This window comes from Bufo gargarizans, chromosome 2, assembly GCF_014858855.1.
Source record: "Bufo gargarizans isolate SCDJY-AF-19 chromosome 2, ASM1485885v1, whole genome shotgun sequence".
NCBI classification, from domain to species: domain Eukaryota; kingdom Metazoa; phylum Chordata; class Amphibia; order Anura; family Bufonidae; genus Bufo; species Bufo gargarizans.
Genome location: NC_058081.1, coordinates 530,667,614 through 530,691,765, shown reverse-complemented (window position 1 = coordinate 530,691,765; position 24,152 = coordinate 530,667,614). Strand labels below are relative to the sequence as shown.

The 24,152-nt window shown below is 46.0% G+C and overlaps 1 protein-coding gene across 1 annotated transcript in view; it reads left to right on the top strand.

Moving 5' to 3' along the window:
- The window catches only part of PIK3C2G (phosphatidylinositol-4-phosphate 3-kinase catalytic subunit type 2 gamma), a 102,273-nt gene that overhangs the window by 30,267 nt on the left and 47,854 nt on the right, over positions 1-24,152 (top strand). The window contains exons 9-20 of the mRNA XM_044277501.1: positions 561-631; positions 1,517-1,580; positions 1,845-1,970; positions 2,492-2,519; positions 4,530-4,719; positions 6,438-6,560; positions 6,777-6,905; positions 7,684-7,815; positions 10,552-10,663; positions 20,263-20,387; positions 21,938-22,126; positions 22,284-22,377. Of these exons, the coding sequence (XP_044133436.1) occupies positions 561-631; positions 1,517-1,580; positions 1,845-1,970; positions 2,492-2,519; positions 4,530-4,719; positions 6,438-6,560; positions 6,777-6,905; positions 7,684-7,815; positions 10,552-10,663; positions 20,263-20,387; positions 21,938-22,126; positions 22,284-22,377 (1,383 nt within the window). The remainder of the gene's footprint in view (positions 1-560; positions 632-1,516; positions 1,581-1,844; positions 1,971-2,491; positions 2,520-4,529; positions 4,720-6,437; positions 6,561-6,776; positions 6,906-7,683; positions 7,816-10,551; positions 10,664-20,262; positions 20,388-21,937; positions 22,127-22,283; positions 22,378-24,152) is intronic.

The window sequence follows — 24,152 nt, the reverse complement described above, 5'->3', positions numbered from 1 at the left end:
TTATCATAAATGTCTACTTACACATTGAGTGGGAGAATACATGAAAGATGCATGTGATAAGCCACAATACATAGACATACATGTCTGTTACCAGATGGTTGGGGGCCGCACTGAATGGTATCGAGGGCCGGATGTGGCCCCCAGGCCGCACGTTGTGCACCCCTGTGTGAGACAGTTCTCTGTGCTAAACAGTCTGGACTCCAGAATTATACATTTAACTGCACTGTTACATTGTACCAAACTTTAAGGACAGGAGAGAGATTTTTGCTACTTCTGTGTTCTTTGTAGCTTGTCTAGATTAGATACATTGTAACAAAGTCTCAGCTGTGACATGCATCGGGTCAGACCATAGTTAATAATATGACCGTGAGTAAAAATCGCCATGTGGAGGAAATGTGTTGGTCCTGGAGTCTTACAGGGGAAAATGTTTTAATATTTCTTCAATAAATTGGATTTTACATCACGTTGGATCAATTCTATTATTCCAGGTTTATGAATGCTGTCTTCAGTGTGAATATTAGAGATTCACCAACTCTGAGACGTCATCTTGTTTCTTACAGATTGAAGACGATCAGATGGAGTTGAGTCTCTGTGACCGATTTGAGCACGCTCAGTACTGGCAGGAAATGAAGTAAGAAATGACTAATTACATAGATGCTGATATGGAGTCTGACCCTCTGTTAGGGCAGCATCTGACCCGCCCATCCCATCTTGTGGTCTGGAAGTCCAAACCTATCGGTCCTTCCCGGCTGCCAGATTTGTACCGCAATCTTCTTGCCGGCCATGGCCTGCTTTCTGCTATCGCTGTCTCTGCTGCCAATAAGGAGCATGTGCATACCCTATTATTCATCAGCCAGTGGCTAGCAGCCCGGGGATACTTTAGGCACCTTACTCTATGGAAAGATGCTTCAGCAATAGGTTGTCTAGCTTGTTAGTTCCCTGCAAAGGTGTGCTGTATTTGTTGTCTGCCTGTATATCGACTTTCTACCAGTTACTGGCTTCTGACCCTCGCCTGCCTGCCTGACCTCTGTATTGACCCTCTACTGCCTGCCGCAGACCGTTTATTGTATAGCACGAACGCGTCCAGCTCTAACCTATGCCTGTCCCTGACTACAATTTTGCCTGACCCCTCAGGGCTCTGCACTGTTCTCTGACCCCATGGGTCTGCTCTCAGTCACACAGAGACTACTCAAGGAGGTAATGTCCTGGTGGTTCCCCTGCAGTGAAGTCCAGATCCCTGTACAGGGGTTAAAGGGTGAATACCAGGGACTGCCAGGATAACACCCTTAGGTTTAGCCCAAAATCAAATCTGTTGGTTGACACAGAGTTTCTACACCCACTGCCGTAACACCTTCACTCCACCTAGTAAATATCAGCCCTTCAGTTGCCCACTTCTCCTACCTTATAACGATCTCCTGCAAAGAGCGTTACAAATTTGATTCAACTGTTACTTGAGTCTATCTGATGCTGGGAAAGCTGCGTTACCAATGACTAAAGTGTTAATTATCTCTTTTAGAAAACGTCTGTTTGGTGCTGTCTCTCACTATGAAGACCAAGTGCAATATTTCCTTCATAATCAGGTAAAGTCAGGGCCATCCCCTGCGGATCATGATCAGATGTGTGGGCAGGACCTCTAAGGGTTTGGTCAAACGCCGCAGTCATTAACGATGAATAAACTGTTTGGTTCTAATTAGTTAATATGATTCTGCTATGGTTTTTATGACTGCAACGTATGGCCACATGGGTGTAGATGACATCAGAGCTGGCTCATTATATAGAATTATATATGAACAAGGATGGCGGTAATGTAATACAGGTTATTACACTCATTAATTATATTTCAGTCTGCAGGTGTCAGCCAAATCCTAGAAGCTGTGAAGGAAATCTGTTACCTCCTCCGCTCTGTGGAGACCCAGGAAATCAGCCTCGCCGTCCAGAATCTGGGCCTGACCTTACAGCAGCCGTCCATGGTCAGTATTCTGAGCGGGTGTTTTGTTGTGGGAGCAGGAGTGGGGACTTGGCAGCCATCTTGGTTTAGGAATAGAAGAAATAGAGATTATAGGTCGGCAGCAGAGGATGGTGAAGCATGTGGCATACAGTAAGTTAGGGAGACACATGAGCGATTCCTTGGACCTGTCAATCCATGGCGCAGTCCTGTAATTATGAGGGTGCTGTCATAATGCTGTTTACTTATGATTTGTGGGAGATATATAGATATATTGTGGGGGTGCCGTTATATCATTAGGGTGCAGTTATGGGGGTTGGATATGTTATTGTGGTTCAGTGATATAGTGAGGGTTGGAATATATTTTGGAGTTATTTTGTTGTTTTGGGGAGGTAATGGTGGTTTGAGGGAGCTTATCCCCTCTTGATACCATACTCCCCCAGCACTGACCCCATTGTAAATGATTGAGGGGTGTCTCTCACCCATAGACTTCTGTCTATATGGATTGTTCAGATCAGTGACTCCAGTTTTCTCATTTCCCTACAGAACTGGGCACAATTCCCACAGGTGGCGGGTGAGTAAATTATAGAGATTGTCCAAAAGTGCTGCTTATTAATGGATACTACAAGCAAGACAGACGATAGGTACATATGACCAGTGATGGCCAGTTCAGTGTTCACCCGCGAACACATGCGAGCTGCCATCTTAACTCACAAGTCCGGCGAGGCACAGATAAGTCCTTATCTGTGCCTGTGCGCGAGCCGGTCTGAAACCAATGCGGTCACCGGGAGCAGGCAGTTCCGAGAACAGCCGCCAGGGGCTTTCATCAGGCTGTTCTTGACACTGCCTGCTCCCGCTGACCGCATTTGTTTCAGACCGGCTCGCGGCACAGGCACAGGTAAGGGCTTACCTGTGCCTTGCCGGACTTGTGAGTTAAGATGGCAGCCCGCATGTGTTCGCGGGCGAACACTGCAAACTGGCCATCACTGCATATGACATTTTACCCACCATGTTTTGTCACTAATCCTTCAATACAGTGCACATACAATAGAGCCATTCAGTGCCTAAATAATACTGCCATATAGTACCCCAAAATATTACCATAGAGTGCTCAAGTAATACTGGGATACAGTGTTCACATAATAGAACCATACGGTGCCCTAATAACATGTAGAATCCAAATAACCGCGTCATAGTGTCCTCACAGAACTACAATTTAGTGCCCTTTTGTACATTCCCTGGTGGGTGGTGTAGGGCAGTGATGTGGTAAATGATAACGTCCCTGGTGATCTAGGACAGTTTATTAGTAAAGTCCCTAGTCTAGGATGGTGAAGGGGTCACATGTTCATACATGCTCCAGGAACATTTTCACTTGAGCCGAGGACGGCCTTCCATGTAACAGCTGTTTTGGTTCTAAAGTAGACGAATGGTGGAGGTTTTCAGAATTTCATCATCACTTAAATAATTTCACCCCAGGGTAGGTGATAAAGATTTGATCGCTAGAACCTCCATTAATCCCCAGAACCACTGTCCCTGCTCTACGTTACCTGCGTGACTGTGCTAAGGACGAGTCTGAGCACTCTGCTCGGCTATTTCTGTGCTTCTGTAGCTCCCATGAGTGAGTTTGTATGGAGCAGCTTATAATAGCCAATTCCTCGTGATAAGTGTATAATATTATATCCAGTTTTTGGTGGTCAGTGTAATAAACAATATCCTGTGCCAGGTGGTCATTGTAGAATATGTAATGGTCAGTCCCTGGTAGTCAGTATATGATATAGTCAGTCTATGCAATACTAGTCAGTCTCTGGTGGTCAGTGTAGAACATATAATGGCCAGTTGGTGGTCAGTGTATGAAGGGTATAATCTATGGACTAGCCTTGGTGGTCAGTGTATGAAGGGTATAATCTATGTACTAGCCTTGGTGGTCAGAGTATGAAGGGTATATAATCTATGGACTAGCCTTGGTGGTCAGTGTATGAATGGTATAATCTATGGACTAGCCTTGGTGGTCAGTGTATGAATGGTATAATCTATGGACTAGCCTTGGTGGTCAGTGTATGAAGGGTATAATCTATGGATTAGCCTTTGTGGTCAGTGTATGAAGGGTATAATCTATGTGCTAGCCTTGGTGGTCAGTGTATGAAGGGTATATAATCTATGGACTAGCCTTGGTGGTCAGTGTATGAAGGGTATAATCTATGGACTAGGCTTGGTGGTCAGTGTATGAAGGGTATAATCTATGGACTAGGCTTGGTGGTCAGTGTATGAAGGGTATATAATCTATGGACTAGCCTTGGTGGTCAGTGTATGAAGGGTATATAATCTATGGACTAGCCTTGGTGGTCAGTGTATGAAGGGTATAATCTATGGACTAGCCTTGGTGGTCAGTGTATGAAGGGTATAATCTATGGACTAGACTTGGTGGTCAGTGTATGAAGGGTATAATCTATGGACTAGCCTTGGTGGTCAGTGTATGAAGGGTATAATCTATGGACTAGACTTGGTGGTCAGTGTATGAAGGGTATAATCTTGCCTGTGGAAAGCAGTCAGATGCTGATATAAATGTATAATGTTCTCACTGCAGATCCTATGCAGCTCGCCTTGATGGAGCTCTCTAAGGTTGTCTCTGGGCTCCTTGGCATCTACAGCCATAGTTTCCACACAGATTTCACAGCTGAACTCAACAGAATGAACTGCAGAATGAAGACCAAATCAACGTTCCTCAGTTTCCACTTATATGCTGTGCACAATCTGCCTGAGAATTGGATGAAAAGGTGACCAATGATCATAGCATTACTGATGATGTCATCTCTCATGTCTGGTAACTATGTCCCTCTCATATGTCTGTTGACATCATCCATCTTGTCTTCAGGTATCTTACCCAAGTAGCAATGGTCCCCTTTCAATCTCCAACCTCTAAAGCTCAGTCACATAACCTCCTCTCCACCACCATCTTAGTCCAGGGCCCAGGTCTGTATTGGCACACCCTTACTGGAGTGAGTTTGTGACTTTAAAAAAAGTTCTGGTGATAAATTGGGAATGAAACTAATTAGAGGGGTTGTCAGAGGTAGTCGCTCCTTTTCTTCTCTGCTGCTTCTAGTGATCAGCTCCGATCCTCCCTGCTGCTGACATCACCTTTCTGGCTGCAGCAGTGACGTTCCATGCATGCGGGTCATTGAGCAGGCAATCACTGGCCTCAGCAGTACATCAGACTTCACTGCTGAGGCCAGTATTTCCTGCAGCAGTGACCTGTGTGCATGGGACATCACCCCTGCAGCCAGGAAAACAAACAGAAGTGAGTGGTGTAACAATACAGAATTGTAAACTTTTTGTGCAGATAAACCCAAAAAGTTGCAAAGCCCTATTTTCCCACAGTTTGAAGACAGAATTCTGCATGGCATGATAAATTCCTCCCATAGTTTCCTAGTATCCTGTTCAGCCTATAAGTCTGTGGGATTACCCCTTCCTTGATATCCCCTCTGTGAGTCTCTGTGGATCAGCCCATTTTTACTGCCCCTGCTTCTTACTGGGTGCTGCGATATTAACTGGAATGTATGACATGGTAGGTAATATATAACAACAGTAGAATTATGATTGCAGCTCTGAATGTGACTGAAGTACTGTATAAGTCATGATGTAACAGCAGGATTGTGACTAAAGCTCTGGATAAAATTAGTCAGCATATCCCAATGCGCAAGTGCATGTCACCTTGGTTAAAAATACAAAACCAAATATATAACGCAATAGCACTCTGCACACAGAAAATACCTGAACTAATGCTATACCGCACTATAAGGCTACTTTCACACTAGCGTTCGATCGGATCCGTTCAGAACGGATCCGATCATAATAATGCAGACGGAGGCTCCGTTCAGAACGGATCCGTCTGCATTATTTTAGCATATAAAAGCTAAGTGTGAAAATAGCCTCGTACGGATCCGTCCAGACTTTCAATGTAAAGTCAATGGGGGACGGATCCGCCTGATGATTGAGCCATATTGTGGCATCTTCAAACGGATCCGTCCCCATTGACTTACATTGTAAGTCTGGACGGATCCGCACGCCTCCGCACGGCCAGGCGGACACCCGACCGCTGCAAGCAGCGTTCAGCTGTCCGCCTGTCCGTGCGGAGGCGAGCGGAGCGGAGGCTGAACGCCGCCAGACTGATGCAGTCTGAGCGGATCCGCATCCATTCAGACTGCATCAGGGCTGGACGGAAGCATTCGGGTCCGCTCGTGAGCCCCTTCAAACGGAGCTCACGAGCGGACCGACGAACGCTAGTGTGAAAGTAGCCTAAAATAAACTAGTACTAATGCTATGCTCATTAGACAGTATAAATGTAAAGTTCTTGGAAAATAAATTTTTATCAATCATTTGTGCCTATCTACTGGTTGGAGTAGATTATGAGAGATTGCGAGATTATACATTTCTTACACAGTGCACCTTCCATGGGGCAATTATTCATGGTCACTGTGATGATTGTGTCTTGCAGTGATAGCTCCTTCTACATTTCATGCTCAGTAATTTATGCTGGGAGGAAGATCTGTCCAGAAGTGAAATCCAGCCATGTTGCTGCCTCCAAGTCTTTCTTCTTGAGGGCAGTATGGGATGAAATGTAAGTTTCTGGAATAATCAGGAAATATTCACATGAATGGCAGTAATATAGATCTGCACATAGGGCCGTGTCTATGTGGCCTCAGTTGTTGACATTAACTAGCAACCAGTAACGAGGGGTCAGTAGTAGAGGTCAATGGTCAGTAATGGAGAGTGAGGGGTCATTGATGAATAACCAGTGCTGATTATCGCTTCCTGTTGCCTCCATCTTGTACAGGATCAGGTTCCAGGTGCCCACGTCATCCTTGCCCTATGAGTCGATGTTGGTGCTGAGACTGTGTGCAGTGAGCCAAACAACACCTTCTGGCTCTTTCATTGCTTGGTCTTGCCTTCCCCTATATTATATATTATAAAAAATTTTGGCGGATCCGTTGTTCCTGAAAATGTTTCCGTATGTCATCCGTTTTTTGAACGGAAACATGTATAAATTTCAATAATCAAATAAAGTTGTTTGGAATTCATTGAAAAAAAATTGAAGAAAAAAATAAAAATTAATTTGCTATGTGCTTCCAGGAACGGAATCCGCAAAAAACGGATGACATCCGAATGTCTTCCGTTTTTTGCGGATCCATTGACTTTGCATTGTACCAGGATCCGATTTTTGCGGAACATAATAGGACATGTTTTATATTTAAACGGACATGCGGAACGGAACAACGGAAACGGACAGCACACATTGTGCTGTCCGATTTTTTCCAGGACCCATTGAAAATGAATGGGTCCAGATCTGGTCCTGATCTGTTCCGCAAAAAACGGAACAGATCAGGAAAGAAAAAACGGACGTGTGAATGGACCCTTACAGTGACCTCCACAGTTCCTGCCCTTTTAACAGTGGCCTCTACAGCGTCCTCCGCCTTAACAGTAACATCCACAGCAGCTGCCCCTTTAATAGGTGAACTTCACAGTCCTCCGCCTCCTTGACAGTAACCTCCATATTCACATGAATGGCAGTAATATAGATCTGCACATAGGGCCGTGTCTATGTGGCCTCAGTTGTTGACATTAACTAGCAACCAGTAACGAGGGGTCAGTAGTAGAGGTCAATGGTCAGTAATGGAGAGTGAGGGGTCATTGATGAATAACCAGTGCTGATTATCGCTTCCTGTTGCCTCCATCTTGTACAGGATCAGGTTCCAGGTGCCCACGTCATCCTTGCCCTATGAGTCGATGTTGGTGCTGAGACTGTGTGCAGTGAGCCAAACAACACCTTCTGGCTCTTTCATTGCTTGGTCTTGCCTTCCCCTATATTATAACCAGTAAGTTCTTGGGTTCCTCACATGGGGGGGGGGGGGGGGCATTCTGACAACCCACCCTATACCTGTCCTGAAGATGAGGCCCTGACACCAGGCCTGGTTCTCTCAGCATCACTTTCACTTTTCGCCAATTTGTTCGTGCTCATCTTTATCTGCTTATAAAATACTTCACTGAGCTATGAAGATGTAATCATTAGAAAGATGAATCATGGGGCCTCCAGGCAATGGTGAGGCTAATTTATGGGACACTAATGTCCTCGATCTGATCCAATGCCTTGCTCATTTGACAATGGAACATATACCAGTGATTGAATGGTTAGATTTGTCCTACTAGCAACTAAGCCCACCTAAACAACCGAGCCTGCCCTAAACAACTACTGTGAACCACAAAGCCCATCCCAGCCACTGAGCCTGCCCAACCTGCCGAACCCACTTCCAGTCACTAAACCCCCCTCACATGCAGCTACGGGGCACCTCCCTGACTTGTCATACATGATAATGCCTCCAGTGATTGGTTTTGAAGACTCCCCTATGATTAATTCATTAGGTTATTATACAGCACAGCACATTATGAGGGAGCAGCACCGAGTTTATTGCTCCTTCTAAAGTTACGCCAGACAGTTTCCACACACAGTTACGGGTAGTATACAAAGCAAGGGCATAATAATATACTCCACAAGAGGAATCTTCTAACTGGCCACAAGGGGCAGCAAAGCTCCAGATCTTCCTGATGAGTATCCCTCAGGAGCTCTGGCTGCACCTTCAGGTCCTCCCTCCAATGGGATCCACATGTTTACGGGGTCTCTCTACACCTCTCAAGATTATAGGTGGAGACAGATTGAGATGGACTCTACCTGCCCTTCAGCAAATAGATTGTACAAATTGATCAGGGGCTTAGCAGAGAGTGTCTCCAGCATCCATGTAGTTAGTCTTGGCCATCAGGAGGACTGGTATCATCTCCAAAAACTGCCCTATTTTATAGTGATCAGTGAACAGCTTATCAGACTCAGATTTGTAACATGTCATTTTAGGGAAACAGAAAATTTCTGTGGCTGAAAATCAGTTTCATTCATATGAATATTGTTGTTTTGGCGGGAAGCACATGGATTTCTACAAACTCCTTTCAGATGAATGGAACTGATTTTTAATTGCAGAAATTTTCTGCCACAAAATCTGCTACGTGTGAAGGCACCCTTATGGTTTAACCCCCTGTATTCCCCCATGGTGAGCACACAAATGTACTGTGCATCCTCCATTATCATAGAGGACTCCAAGTACCCCTTCACCGTTTGTGGGCTTACAGCAGGGGGAATACGAAACATAAAGATGACTTATTCAGAATCTCTGTCTACTACGTCATGCACGGATTACTGTAGTTTGGGGGAATTCCAGGCTCACAGATTCTCTTCAACTGAGACAGTCATCCCCCATACTGTGCTAACAAGGCAGGAGACATGCAACTCGGCTGAGACCGCCAGTACTGGGGTAAGGCACATAAACAGTATAACAGGATGACACTCACATACAGTTCAGCCGACATGGACTGCTGGTACTAACCTAGGGATAGGGCAGGGAAATGAATGAGGGAGAGAGGGAGGAGCAGGGCCACCGGACCCCTCCCCCCCCCTTCCCCCCTTTAACTCAACCAAATAAAAACTTCGACACCTCAGCTCTTTAACCAATCCTTTACTGGGTGATTATCGGCCACAGCAAAAAATTTTCTTTAACAAAAAAGGTAACAAAACACCACCTCCTCCACAGACCATTCCTCCTATGCGGTGTACCACCCTGGATCCCCAGGGCGTACGTACGCCAGTCACTCTTCACCACGACTTGCTTTCCAAATGCCGCCTCCAGCTGTGACTTCCATTGTCCACCGAACCTCAAAAGAGAGAAACAGTGAACAAACCACAACAAATTTTTTTTTATTTTTTTTATAAATATATAAAATAGACCCGCTATAAAACCAATCAAAACCACTCAAAAAGGGGCGGGAGGGCGGGCAACTCGCTTACCCTGTCAAGAGGAAGTCCTCTCCCCTACACTCCCCTATATATACCTCCCCTAAACCTCCTCCCACCGTCTCTCCCACTTTCCGAACACTCCACCTCCCACTTCCATTAACCCCTTCCTATCCTCCCTACCAAATACCACCCGGCCTATACTCCTCCCACCAGGGAAATTAAGGAGAGGGAAGAGGGGACCAACAGTCCCTCATCACCCTCCTTAACCTGTCGGGTGCTCTCCAGGAACACATGAATCAAGATTCAAAATGACTTCTGTCTTCTTATTGATGATGATCATAATAACAATTCCAATTATATTTTTACCTTGGTGCCCTAAATGGAGTAAAGTGAGATCACTACAGGACACCTGACATGTCCATTCACACATTAGGTCTTATCCAACAACAGGCCTGGTATACCGGAGGCACAAGACCAGAAGGGTGGGAGATACAGTATGTAGGGGCAGCAAGTAACATGTATTTTAAGGCTATTTTAACGCTGAAGGCAGCGTTTTGGTGTTCGCCTCCAAAGCAGAATGGTGACTGAACGGCTGCAAACGGATGCATTCTGAGCGGATCTTTTTCCATTCAGAATGCATTAGGGCAAAACTGATCCGTTTTGGACCGCTGACGGATCTCAGAAGCGGAAAGCCAAAACGCTAGTGTGAAAGTAGCCTAAATCATATGTAGTATTTTATTATATCTTGTTGTTACAGACTCCTTTCTTCTTCCAGGCAGATTGTACAGGGTGAGCTGCTGCTAAATATGATTTCCCACTCTGAGCCCCCCGCAGTCATCACCCCTGGAGCCTTCGATGTCTCCCTTCCGACTCTACTAACTGTGCAGGTACTACAGCACCCAGTGTATTTACCGATCTGTATCATTACCTTAACAAGGCATAACCCTGCATGTTATTGAAATGTCACAAGTAAGGCCTCATGCACACGACAGTATCCATTTGTGGTCTGCAAAATACGGATGCGGTCCATGTGCTGTCCGTATTTTTTTGCGGATCCATTGATTTTGATCCGTTGACTTCAATGGATGATCTTTGTCAGGGGAATAGCTAGAACTGACTGGGCCCCACAGTAATTATTTTATGCCGCCCCTTCCCCCTCACCTACTTCAATTAAATCCTTTGGGGGGGAAAATTGTCTTTGTATCGCCAGGTGAGGGAGAGCATTCTTTGACATGAGGCAGGGGCCAGGACACATACCTGCCGAATTTGCATGAAAGAAGCAGTGGCATGCCTAAGGTGTTTGGCACTTTGGGGGGGGGGGGTTCTTCTCTGGCACCCCCCATACTTTAAAACATTATGCCCCTCATAGTGGTTATGCCTTAATTTTCTCCCCTCACAGTAGTTATGCTCTCATTGCACCCCTTCACAGTAATAATGCCCTCTCTGTGCCCCCTTCACAGTGGTAATGGCCTCTCTGTGCCCTTCACAGAAGTAATGCCCTCTATGTGCCCCTTCACAGTAGTTATGCCCTCTCTGTGCCCTTTCAGTGTTAATAAAAGAAAAAAAAATACTCCTCACCTTGTCCCGTTCCTGATGATCAGATCCCCTGCAGGCACAGATCTCGCTGCAGCGCTGTGAGGGAGGAGCGCAAAGGCAGATTCCCAGCCTGCAGGCTCCTCCTACAGTCTGGCAGTGCAGCCTGCGCCAGCAGGGCTGAATGGTGAAGCAGAGAGCAGCCGGCCCGGAGGAGGGAAGGAGCGAGGAGAGCTGAATGGTCAGTAAGTATTGATGGAAGTCTCATTGCATCTGGTACCCCACGACAGCTGGCACCCAGCTTTTTCTTTTTTTTTTTTTTTTTTTACAAATATCTGTCTCAGTATCAGTGTCCTAAATATCTGGTTATGAGTAGTAGTGCTTTATTTATATATATATATATATATATATATATACTAGCAGAAGGACCCGGCTTTGCACGGATATATTTTATTTAATGTTTGTGTGTGAGGTTAAAAGATATCCACAGTGTTCTCCATCCCAGTGACCTCTACAGCATCCTGCCTCTTTTATAGTGGCCTCCACAGTCCTCTGCCCCCTTAAGGGTCCATTCACACGTCCTGTTTTTTTTCATCCTGAAAAACGGTCCGTTTTTTGCGGATCCGTTGTTCCTGAAAATGTTTCCGTATGTCATCCGTTTTTTGAACGGAAACATGTATAAATTTCAATAATCAAATAAAGTTGTTTGGAATTCATTGAAAAAAAATTGAAGAAAAAAATAAAAATTAATTTGCTATGTGCTTCCAGGAACGGAATCCGCAAAAAACGGATGACATCCGAATGTCTTCCGTTTTTTGCGGATCCATTGACTTTGCATTGTACCAGGATCCGATTTTTGCGGAACATAATAGGACATGTTTTATATTTAAACGGACATGCGGAACGGAACAACGGAAACGGACAGCACACATTGTGCTGTCCGATTTTTTCCAGGACCCATTGAAAATGAATGGGTCCAGATCTGGTCCTGATCTGTTCCGCAAAAAACGGAACAGATCAGGAAAGAAAAAACGGACGTGTGAATGGACCCTTACAGTGACCTCCACAGTTCCTGCCCTTTTAACAGTGGCCTCTACAGCGTCCTCCGCCTTAACAGTAACATCCACAGCAGCTGCCCCTTTAATAGGTGAACTTCACAGTCCTCCGCCTCCTTCACAGTAACCTCCACAGCGCCTGCCCCTTTAACAGTGATCTCCACGGTACCCTGTCTCCTTAACAGTGATTTCCACAATAACCCATCCCCTTAAAATGTGACCTTTACAATACCCCACCCCCTTAACGGTGACCTATACAGCACACCGCCCCTTAACACTGACCTCCATAGCAGACTATAACCTCAGCTGTGACCTCCACCATTCCCTGCCCCCTTAACAGAGACCTCCCCAGTGCCCGACTCTTTAACAGTGACTACCACAGCATTCAGCTCTCTTAACAGTGACCCCCACAGCGACTGCCCCTTTAATAGTGACCTCCACAGTCCCCTGCCCCTTAACAGTAACCTCCACAGTGCCCGCCCCTTTAACAGTGACCCCCACAGCGACTGCCCCTTTAATAGTGACCTCCACAGTCCCCTGCCCCTTTAACAGTAACCTCCCGTGCCCGCCCCTTTAACAGTGACCTCCACAGCGCCTGCCCCTTTAACAGTGATTTCCACAGTGACCGCCCATTTATAAGTGACCTCCACAGTACCCCATCTCATTAACAGAATTGCCACAATAACCCGCCTCAACAGTGACCTCTACAGCACTCTGTCTCCTAACACTGACCTCCATAGCAGACCATCACCTTAACTGTGACCTCCACAGCACTCCGCTCTAGGGTGGCCAGAGGTCCAGTTTTAGGCTGAACAGTCTAGCTTTCAGACTCCCTGTCATCCGTCCGGCGCAGGGCCTGGATGGACGCAATGCTGTCCTTTTGAACAGCTCTCTTTCATACAGCAGCACTGTGTTGTCTGAACGTGAGCTGCAGGGAAAAAGTCACCCTGCCTCCAACCTCTGCACCTGATGTGAGGTTGATTTTACCTTAATTTTTTAAATCTCTGCCGTCTGTGGAGTGGGAGGGGCGTGGCCTAACCAGAGTCGGGAGCGTGGTTTAAAAGTCTGTCTTTTGAGTGGTCTGAGTGGTCACTCTACTCCGCTACCTTTAAAAGTGTAATCCACAGCGTCCTGCCCCTTTAAAGCTGCCCTACAGCAGTGTAGAAAAATGGCTGGGTTGTTATGGAAACCTGTTGTAAAACTGTGTGTATGTGGAGACTAAGGGCCTGCAAGCTTCTATTGGCTGATAAGAGACATGTGACCGTGTGTATGGCAGTTGGGATATGAGGAGGAAGACCTGCAGGCTTCTATTCGCTAATTCATTTTTTGGGGACTATCTCAGGAACGGTATGTCCTAGAGAGCTGGGACCCGGTCTAAAACCTTCCCGGACACCTAATGTACCTGTGTGCCACATTTTGTGATTGTAAATCTGACGGTGCGGATTCCTTTAGCCGACATACATACACAAACACACACACACACAAACATATATATATTGTAGGAAGGCACAAGGGACCGCCGTTGACGGAAGGTATGTGTCACGAGGTTCCTGGCCTCGGTGGAGTAAGAGCCAGTTTTCATGTGTCAGCAGCAGTTGTTATTTAGTATAACTGTAATAGCTGATCCGGGACGGCTCTTACTGGGAGTAGTCAAAGTGCTGGGAGGGTGACTACACCCCATGTTCCAGGCCGGGTCTTGACTGGCCTATATAAAAAAAAACTGCCAGCAGTGTCAGCTGGTGGTGATTACCTCTTTCTCTGACAGAGGAGCTCTCGCAATCGCTGGATTGGGATCTGAAGCATGTGCTAGGCTGGAGGCCTGAGTTTGGGAGGTCTGCTCTGTCCTGAGCAATGCCGAACAGGTGACTGTTTTGCTGTATGAACTGTCTAGGTTTAAACAAACACCAATACTGCAATAGACTGTTGTACTGTTTTGTTGCCATAAGTGTGAATAAAACACTAAAGTTTTTGAGTTACAAACTTTGCCTCTATACTGCATCTACTTGTCCTGTCTACCAGAGCGAATCCCCACTATATATTTACACTACTACTCATATCCAGATATTTAGGACACTGGTGGTATCTACCATATACACATACCTCCCAACAGTCCTGTATCCGGCGGGACAGTCCTGGTTTTCCACTTTCCTGGTATGCGGGTGGTATGTCCCACTTTCTGGCAGCTGTCTCTACATCCATAGGAATCAGAGACAGTTGCCTGTGAATTATGATGAAGCATAGAGCTGTCTCCCTGCTTCATCATTCCTCCTCTCTGCCGGCTCTCCACACCTCTGGTCTGTGTGGCTGGTGGGCCAGTTAGCCTCGGATCCGCCTCCTTCACAGACTAGAGCAGCCGATGTCCTGCTGCTAGGAAGAAGGTAAGTATGTGGATTTTTTTTTTTTTTTTTTTTTACATTCTGTGAGGGGCACAATGTGGGTATATTACTGGGGGCACAATGTGGCCATATTACTGGGGGCACAACTCGGCATATTACCGGGGGCACAGCTGGGCATAATTCTGTGAAGGAGGCACAATGTGGACATAAATACTCTGCGGTGGCATGAAGGGGGACTGGGTGGGATTAGGTGTATAGCAGTGGCGTATCGCCAATATAGGCAGACCACGCCGTTGCTATGGGGCCCGCAGAAAAGACCCCGCCCCCTCTGTTTATTTTAGCCAGTACTAGTAGTACACTACACACACTGTGGCACAGGCGCAGCGGGCCCGCAGCACTTGTCTTTGACTTTGATTGGTGGCCCCGTCCCCCTCCTGTCTTGTATTAACCTGCCTCATTGCATGAAGTTGATTCTCCCGGGCCAGGCTGCAGGCGTGTTCTCTTTTCACACTGGCCAATCAGCACAAGTCAGCAGCACAAAGAGGCAGCTGCTGATTGGCCAGTGTTTGCTGGCAGCATGAGCGGGCACCGCTTAAACCCATTCATTCTCTGACCCGACCCTGCACCGAGCTCAGCCCCAGCCTGAAGGTCTGCCTGCCTGCTCGCCCACTCCTGACCGGACACGGAGTCCCGGACGGTGGTCACCTTCTATTGATTGGTTGGTGTGCCGTTTGTTGTTCTGTATGGGAACGGGAAGGGATAGATTAAGGCAGCATTGCCTGCCATTGCCAGGCAGCAAGAGAACTCATAGGGAGGGGGGCTCATAGAGGACAGTCTGCTTTCCTCCTACTCTGTCCTGTATTAGCTTCCCCCCCCCCCCCCCGAGTCCTCTTTGAGCCCCCCAACCCCTAATGCCCCCCAAACTGCCCAGGGCCAGGGGGGAGAGGAGTAGAAGGAAAGCACACTGTCCTGAGCATTTTGGGGGGCATTAAGGGTTTGGGGGGCTCATAGAGGACAGACTGCTTTCCTCCTACTCTGTCCTGTATGAGCCCCCCCCCCCTGAATCCTCTATGAGCCCCCCTAATGCCCCCATTACCCCAAAATGCCCAGGGGGGAGGAGTAGGAGGAAAGCACACTGTCCTCTATGAGCCTCCACCCCCCCTCCTGAGTCCTCTGAGCCCCCCAAACCCTGATGCCCCCCAAAATGCCCAGGGGGGAGAGGAGTAGAAGGAAAGCACACTGTCCTGAGCATTTTGGGGGCTCATAGTGGACAGTGTGCTCTCCTACTCCTTCCCCCCTGGGCATTTTGGGGGGCATTAGGGATTCTTTAATGGGGTGTGGCATGGGAGGAGCCAGGACAGGAGGTGGGACGGGCCAGGGGTGGGTAGTGGGCGGGGTTAAGGGGCCCAATTCAGAGGCTTGCTATGGGGACCAGTGATTTCTATGTACGCCCCTGGTGTATAGTTATGTTTTAGGCGGAGTTAGAGGCGTGGCCTAGTCCAGAAAAAATGTGTCCCTCTTAGTTCATTTACAAAGTTGGGAGTTATGTATACAAGAAAGGCAGATGTTGACACAGATACACAATCACACATACACAGATAAATACACACACACACTTATTTGCTTACAGGCTGCAGGTTCTCCTTTCTTCTCCTTCTCCATTGGTGCCTTTTGGAGGCTAAAGGACCTGCAATCATGTGACATGATATCATCAAAGGCCCTTTAGCCTACTATTACTATTTCTCAAAGGTCCTTCATACTCTGGTATGTCCACCTATTACAGACATGAGCCCCCCATGTGACTATATCTGGAGGGAACCTGGCCTGAATTGTATTAGAAAGACACTGCTCCTGGGCCCCTTCTCAACTTCCCCTTTAGTTACATCACTGATTTGTGTGCTTTTTGCATCTGCATGTCCATTCTAGAAAATTATAATCCAGTGCTTCTAGCAATAGACGCGGAAAAGGAATTTGACAATGTTAGTTGGGAGTGGCTGAGAGAGGTCTTGGACACGGTTGGACTAAGGGGATCTTTTCGCAACTATTTAAAAGCAATATATGAAGATCCACAAGCTAGGGTATATGTGGCTGGATTTTTGTCGGGTATAATAAAACGTAAAAAAAGGAACCAGACAAGGGTGCCCACTGTCCCCTCTGCTTTTTAATGTAGCCCTTGAGCCACTTGTGTAGTTATTTATACAATCTGATCTATATAAAGGGATTAAAGGGGGCAGGAGGGAAATAAAGCTAGCATGTTTCGCAGACGACCTATTGGTTTATATGAAGGCTCCGGGGCTACAAAAGATCTTTGACACTTTAAAATTTTATGGCCCAGTTACGGGATACAAGGTAAATGTGATGAAAAGTCAGCTGTTCTTCCTACGGACACAGGGTAATATGCCTACTTCTTATTTGGATGTGGAAGTAATGCAGGAATACATTACGTATTTAGGGATTAAGATAGGCAGAACCCCAGCTTCACTATTTGCCTTAAACTATCCCCCATTGATTCAGAAGATGGAGAAGGAACTAGACAAGTGACGAGAGCTACCATTATCTCTGAGCAGGAGGGCCCGTCTTGTAAAAATGATACGTTTTTCCAGGTTATTATATCCCCTACAAACAATCCCATTGGTATTGAAGCATGTAGATATCATGAGGCTACAAACAGCATTTACATCTTTCCTTTGGAAAAAATAAATAAATGAGACCCTGCAGAACATACAAGAAACTATGTATGTTAAGATGGGAGGGGGGACTGCAATTGCCGAATATAAGACACTATAACTTGGCTGCTTTATTTAGACATGTGAAAGACTGGATTTGGGAAACCTCAAATTTTTCAGCAGGGCCGCTAGAATGCGAATTAGCATATCCCTGGGATGTATCAGCCTTGCTACACACAAGGTTAAAGGATATTCCCGTCCAAATCAAAAGATCTGTACTCCTTAGGCCTCATGCACGCGGCCGTTGGGCGGCCATGGCCGTATTGCGGCCCGCAAACGGCGGGTCGGCAATCCATGGCCGCTGGCCGTGTGCACCACGCATCATGGATGCTGACCCATTCACTTGAATGGGTCTGCAATTCCGGAGATGCGGAACGGAGTCACGGAACGGAACACGGGAAGCACTACGGAGTGCTTCCGCAGTGTTTCTTTTCGCTGTTCCGCACCGCAAATAAATATGACCTGTCATATTTTTTTGCAGTGCGGACAGACCAGGGACCCATTCAAGTTGAATGGGTCTGGCCCGCTGCACGGATGTTGCCCGTGCATTGGGAACCACAATTGCGGTCCCCAATGCACGGAACGGCCGCACAACGGCCGTGTGCATGAGGCCTTAGGGACACGATTATGGCCTGGAAGGCAATAAGAAAGATATATAGACTCCCAATATACTTGTCATCGAAGATGCCGTTATGGTCATTACCAGCTTGCCCCCAGAGGCGCCACAACAAAGTGTATAAAGAATGGAAGGGGAAGGGCATCAATAGATTGCAAGATATGCTAAACACATCATGTCAGGGACTAATGTGCTGGGAAGACTTTAGATCCAAATACCAACTAGCAACTTCACACTACTTGCCTTTTCATCAGATCAAATCCTATTGTAAAAAGCTATCTGAATCGCTGGGGGAGGATGAGTGACGTGGTTTGAGGCTTTACTGGGGACGGATAAGTCTATGACTTCTCTTTCAGATTTATATCGCTGAATTCAGAATGTACAATCCATGGGCCTAGTCAAGGGAGTTTTTTAATTGGGATAAAAATTTAAATAAAGGATATTCGAGAAGTAAATGTAAGCCTTTTACTGCTTTACTGATCATTGTTAATTTTTATTTTACATGGTATTGTAATGTACTCTTGCATTTCTTGATTATTCTAATAAAAAATATTATTTAAAAAAAACATGGATGGAAGCAATATTTTGCAGGTTCACAATTTAAGGACTGCAAAATACATACAGTCGTGTGCATGAGGCCTAATGCTGATGTGTAATGCTCTTATATTACTACCAATTACTGAAATGTAAAAATCAAAAATTACTACGTATTACTGATGGGTCATACAAGCATGTTATTAACATGTAATATTCTTAGGTTATCACACGTTGCTGATGCAATACTCTTAGGTTACCGAATGTTAATGATGTGTAATACTCCTAGATTACTGCACATTACTGATGTGTAATACTCCTACATTACTGCACGTTACTGATGTGTAATACTCCTACATTACTGCACGTTACTGATGTGTAATACTCCTACATTACTGCACATTACTGATGTGTAATACTCCTAGATTAAGGGTCCATTCACACGTCCGTTGTTTCTTTCCTGATCTGTTCCGTTTTTTGCGGAACAGATCTGGACCAGATCTGGACCCATTCATTTTCAATGGGTCCTGAAAAAAAAATCTGACATTGTGCCGTCCGATTTTTTTTTTCAGGACCCATTGAAAATGAATGGGTCCAGATCTGGTCCAGATCTGTTCCGCAAAAAACGGAACAGATCAGGAAAGAAACAACGGACGTGTGAATGGACCCTAAAGTACATTCACACTAGTGGCAGGACAGATCCGACAGGCTGTTCACCCTGTCTGATCCGTCCTGCCACTATTTCGCCGTGTCGCCGGACTGCCGCTCCATCCCCATTGACTATAATGGGGACGGGGCAGAGCTCCGGCGCAGCACGGCAGTGCGCAGTGAGAGGACACCGGACTAAAAAGTCGGATATGCAGTACTTTTAGTCCGTCAGCCTCTCGCCGTGCACTGCCGTGTTGCGCCGGAGCTCCGCCCCCCCGTCCCCATTATAGTCAAAGGGGACGGGGTGGAAGTCCGGCGGCACAGCAAAATAGCGGCAGCATGGATCTGACAGGGTGAACAGCCTGTGGGATCCGTCCTGCCGCTAGTGTGAAAGTAGCCTTAATGCACATTACTGATGTGTAATACTCCTAGATTACCATATATTACTGACATGTAAAACCCCCAAATTACTGCACATTACTGATGTGTAATACTCCTAGATTACTGCACATTTCTGTGTCAGTGTCACGTCTGAAAAAAAGCGTACACGTCTCATCCGTAAAGCTGTCTGTGAAGGATCCGTGGTTGGTCAGTGTGTCCGTTTTTACCACCTGTGTGCTATCCATAATTCACTGATGTTGCTGAGCTAAAATTTTATTTTCAAAGAATCTCCTATTAGTCTTGAGTGAAAAACGGACACCACACGAATGTGATTTTCCCAGACCCGTAGACTTCAATGGCCCTGCTTGGTCTGCATCATGGATCAAAGTAGTGCATGTCCCCATGATTCTTTTTTTTTAAATACTGCAATGTAAACAGACACATTTAAAGCAATGGGTCAGTGAAAAACGGAAATGTGAACGTGGCCTTATACTTGCATTTGGTGCTTGTGTAGTTGATAGAATGTAGTGTTGGTAAGGTGTAGTATGCATCTCACCTGAACGCTCTTCTTCATACATCACAGACATCATAATTTATTATCAGAGATTATGGTAAATTCTTTAAGATCTATAAATGTATTGCTCTGATTATTTGCAGGTTGATTTTCCGGATTCTGAACACGTATTTCAGAGGCCGACTGCTGAGGAGACACTGTATGATGCAGGCGCTGAGAACTTGGTGCAGCCGCTCCAGTGTCTGGCACATCGCAGCTCTGTGCTTCTGTAAGCTCCACATTATGTGTCACCTAATCTACTGCCTGCTCATGGTGCCATGTTGTCCCCATTCTGCTACATCATTTGTCCGCAGCATCAAACACATGACAGCTCGCTCCTCACTGAACCCCTCTACACAGAAGTCTCAGGGGTTTCAGTTGTGAAATATTCAGTTCAGTCATTTCTTAGTGTTATCTGTGCCTGTGATTGCTGGATGATTAGTGCAATGAGCCTGAGAAGGGAGAAAGGTAGAGGAGTATGAAAGTGGTGGTAGTGGCACTGGTGAGGGTAGTAATACTAGTAGTGGCAGTCCTCACTCTCACACTCCCTGGGGCCATGCAGTGATGGTAGGACACACCCTGGATTTGGGGGGAGTCTCCTGCCTGGTGATAGTTTGGGGCGACCTTGAAGTTGGTGGGTGCTGGGGGTCCAGATGAAGGACGCAGGCAACCATGCAATACAGGTGTTGGTGCAGGCAACGATGAGGCCTGTACTGTTGAACCGTTCTTTACTAGCAAATGAAGTTCAAGCAGTTCTCAGCATAAGTGGCAGTTCTCAGCATGCATGGACTGGCAGATCTTCTACAGTTTTGCAGTTTCCATGGTTCTTACAGTTTCACTGGCTACAAAGCTGGTTAACATGCCAAGTTGTCTCTATTACTTAATCATTCCAGCACTGCACCTTTCTTCCAACTTCAAGCATCCAGGCATAGGGATGCACCACTTTTCTTGCAGTTTCCTGCACTCTCTCACATAACTCTGTCCTCACAATGCAGTGCTACAAATTCCCACTGCGGGTTGTAGACTTTAGCAGATCCTCAGTCTGCCTCAAAAGTATGTCCAGGCTCCTGACGCCTTACATCCCCACTCCCCAGGACAGGTTAGCCGTGGAGTCCAAAAATGTTTTATCTCCACAGTCTGTTGCATGCACCTCCTCTCAAAACTGAAATGCTCCAAAAATGTCTCTCTCTTCTCATAGGCCGGTTTAAAGTTTTTTTTTCTCCACTATGTTTTCTTATCTCATACTCTCACTGCTCTGTCTCACTATTTTAACAGTTTAATCAGTGGAACATTGCATACTAATGCCACCATTATAGCTACTAGTGGATTCCCAGGATGCTGACTGACCATTAGGGCTCATGCACACGGTCCACAAGGTGTGGTCCACAATGCACGGGCACTGACCGCGGGCCAGCCGCATGCGGATCAGGCCCCTATTCATTTGAATGGGGTCCTCAATCCGTCCGTTCCGCAAAAAGATAGGACAAGTTCTATCTTTTTTTGCGGAACGGAAGCACGGAACGAAACACCATGAAAGCACTCCGTAGTGCTTCCGTTCCATGGTTCTATTCTGCACCACATCTCCGGATTTGCAGACCCATTCAAGTGAATATACTTATATTTAGTTATTGTATGTTGTGATATGTTCCTCACTCACTTAGTGGTGGATCTCTGTGGGGATTTACCATTCAGGATTCCTGGAAAGCTAGGTGACTGATGGGTAGAGACGCTGGTGGGTGAGACGGTGGCTAATAAATCTTTTTTGATTCTTTTCCTGAGGCTTTCAGAGGTGGACAAGCAGTGTCTCTGGTATTACCGCCAATGCCGCCAGAAGCCCGCCAACATCCTCCCTCTGATCCTTGGCAGCACTCCCAGCTGGGACCCGGCTTCTGTATCCGCCATGTACCGTGTCCTGGATGACTGGACGTTTTCAGGCCCCCTGGAGGCTTTGGGCCTGTTGAGTGCCTGGTGAGTCCAAGCTGTACAACATCTCAGCTGAAGATTGTAGTTGGGCTGCTACAAATCCTCATTACATTGTTGTTAGGGTCAGTTGATGGCACAGATCCTACACACTGTATAGTCACACCTCTGATATTTGCCCTTCACTCTGTGCATTTCTAATCAGCTTTGCAGATGAGAAGGTCCGCTCCATGGCATGCCAACAGCTGGAGAGGCTGTCAAGTGATGAACTATTGATGTTCCTTCCTCAGCTTGTCCAGGTGAGTCAGGTTTTGTAAGATAACCCTCATCCGCCTATTAGAGGACCAGTTTCCTGTAAATGAAGCATCACCCTTTTCTAAGGGTGCATTCACACGAAGTATGTTTTTTTTGTGGCAGTTTTTGCATCTGCTTTTTTTGCTACAAAAACACCAGCTCCAGGACACACAGGCAAATTTTTGCTACTGGTGTTTTTGTTCATTAGGTGGAGTTTTTTATTTATTTATGTTTTGTTCCTTTTTAAAAAACGCAGGATGCTGTAGCTTCTGACATTTTTCAGGCTTTCTCTATAGAGGAAAATGGCATGAAGAAAATAATAGTGGTAAGAAATACTGGCCCAGATTTACTACATTTGGTGCAAAATAGTTCATTTTCAGCCACGTTCCCTTTGCTGTGAAGCTCAGCTGACTTTCCACTATGCCCTACCACATCATCGAGCTTGTCGGAAAAAAGTGTAAAAACCCTAGATGTGTCATATTGCGCCACTTTTTTAGACAGATTTTTGTCCCAGACACATTAGTACACACCTCAACATTGAAATTGCAATACCAATAAGGAAAAGTCATAAAAATATGGAAATCGCAGGATTGATAGACGTGTTAATGATATGCAAATTGAAACAAAATAATAAAAACATCTCAATTTATTCAGTATAGGGTATGAGCACCATGTAGGGAAAATGCACACACTTATATGCCATTGCATGCAGTCAATGAGGTTATTAATGGTTGTCTGAGGAATGCTCTGCCATGCTGAATGCACTTGGGCATGCAAATCATCAAGATGCACTGCTGGCAGCTCTTTTTGCGAATGCTGATTATTATAATTATTAAAGCGCCATTCATTCCATAGCGCTGTACATATAAAAAGGGGTATACATACATAATACAGACAATTGCACTAAGCAAGAACAAGACGAGTTACAAACTGGTACAGAAGGAGAGAGGGCCCTGCCCGTGAGGGCTTACAATCTACATGATCAATGATGTCCAAGATGTACTTGATGGGAGACACGTCTGGAGAGGCTGCAGGCCATGCTAGCATATTTAGGCCAGGCAGGCTGCTCACAGTAGCATGAGCAACATGTGGCCTGGCATCTTGTTAAAAAAAAAAAAAAAACTCCTGGGACACTTTGGAGAAATGGGCATACCACTGATTCCATTACCAAATCAATGTAACAGCGAGCTGAAATGAGGACTAAGTTCCGGCTACTGTACATTATGCAACCCCACACTATAATCCCAGGAGTAGGAATGGTGTCATGTTACCTTCTGAAGGCCTCTTTATGGCTGTACCCACATGGCTTCCAGAAAAATCCCCAGCTCTCACTGTGTCCGAGACAAAAGCGAGCTCATCTCTGAAGAGGACAGACCTCTATTCTAGCCTCCATTGCCATCTTGCTGTGCAACTTGATCGCTTTTGAGAATGGGGGAGTGTGGCCAAGAGAATGGGGGAGTGTGGCCAATGGAACACCTGTAGCTGAGACACAAAACAGTATAAAACATTTTATATTGCTATTTTCTACTTCTTAACCAATCCTAATAAATGTACCTGGAATATTCGGGTCAGGAGGAGAGTAACACCTGTATCTGAACATATGGCTCATAGCCCAATATCGTGCAAATGCCTTCTAATGGTTTCTGTGAACACCCATTGCTGCCCTAGGATTGGGGTGTGATTTCCAATTCCACTTACAGTACTTACAGTGTAAATCAGGGCCACTGTGCAAAAAATGGCAAAAAAACACACACAAAGTTGGTTATTCAGTTTTTTTTTT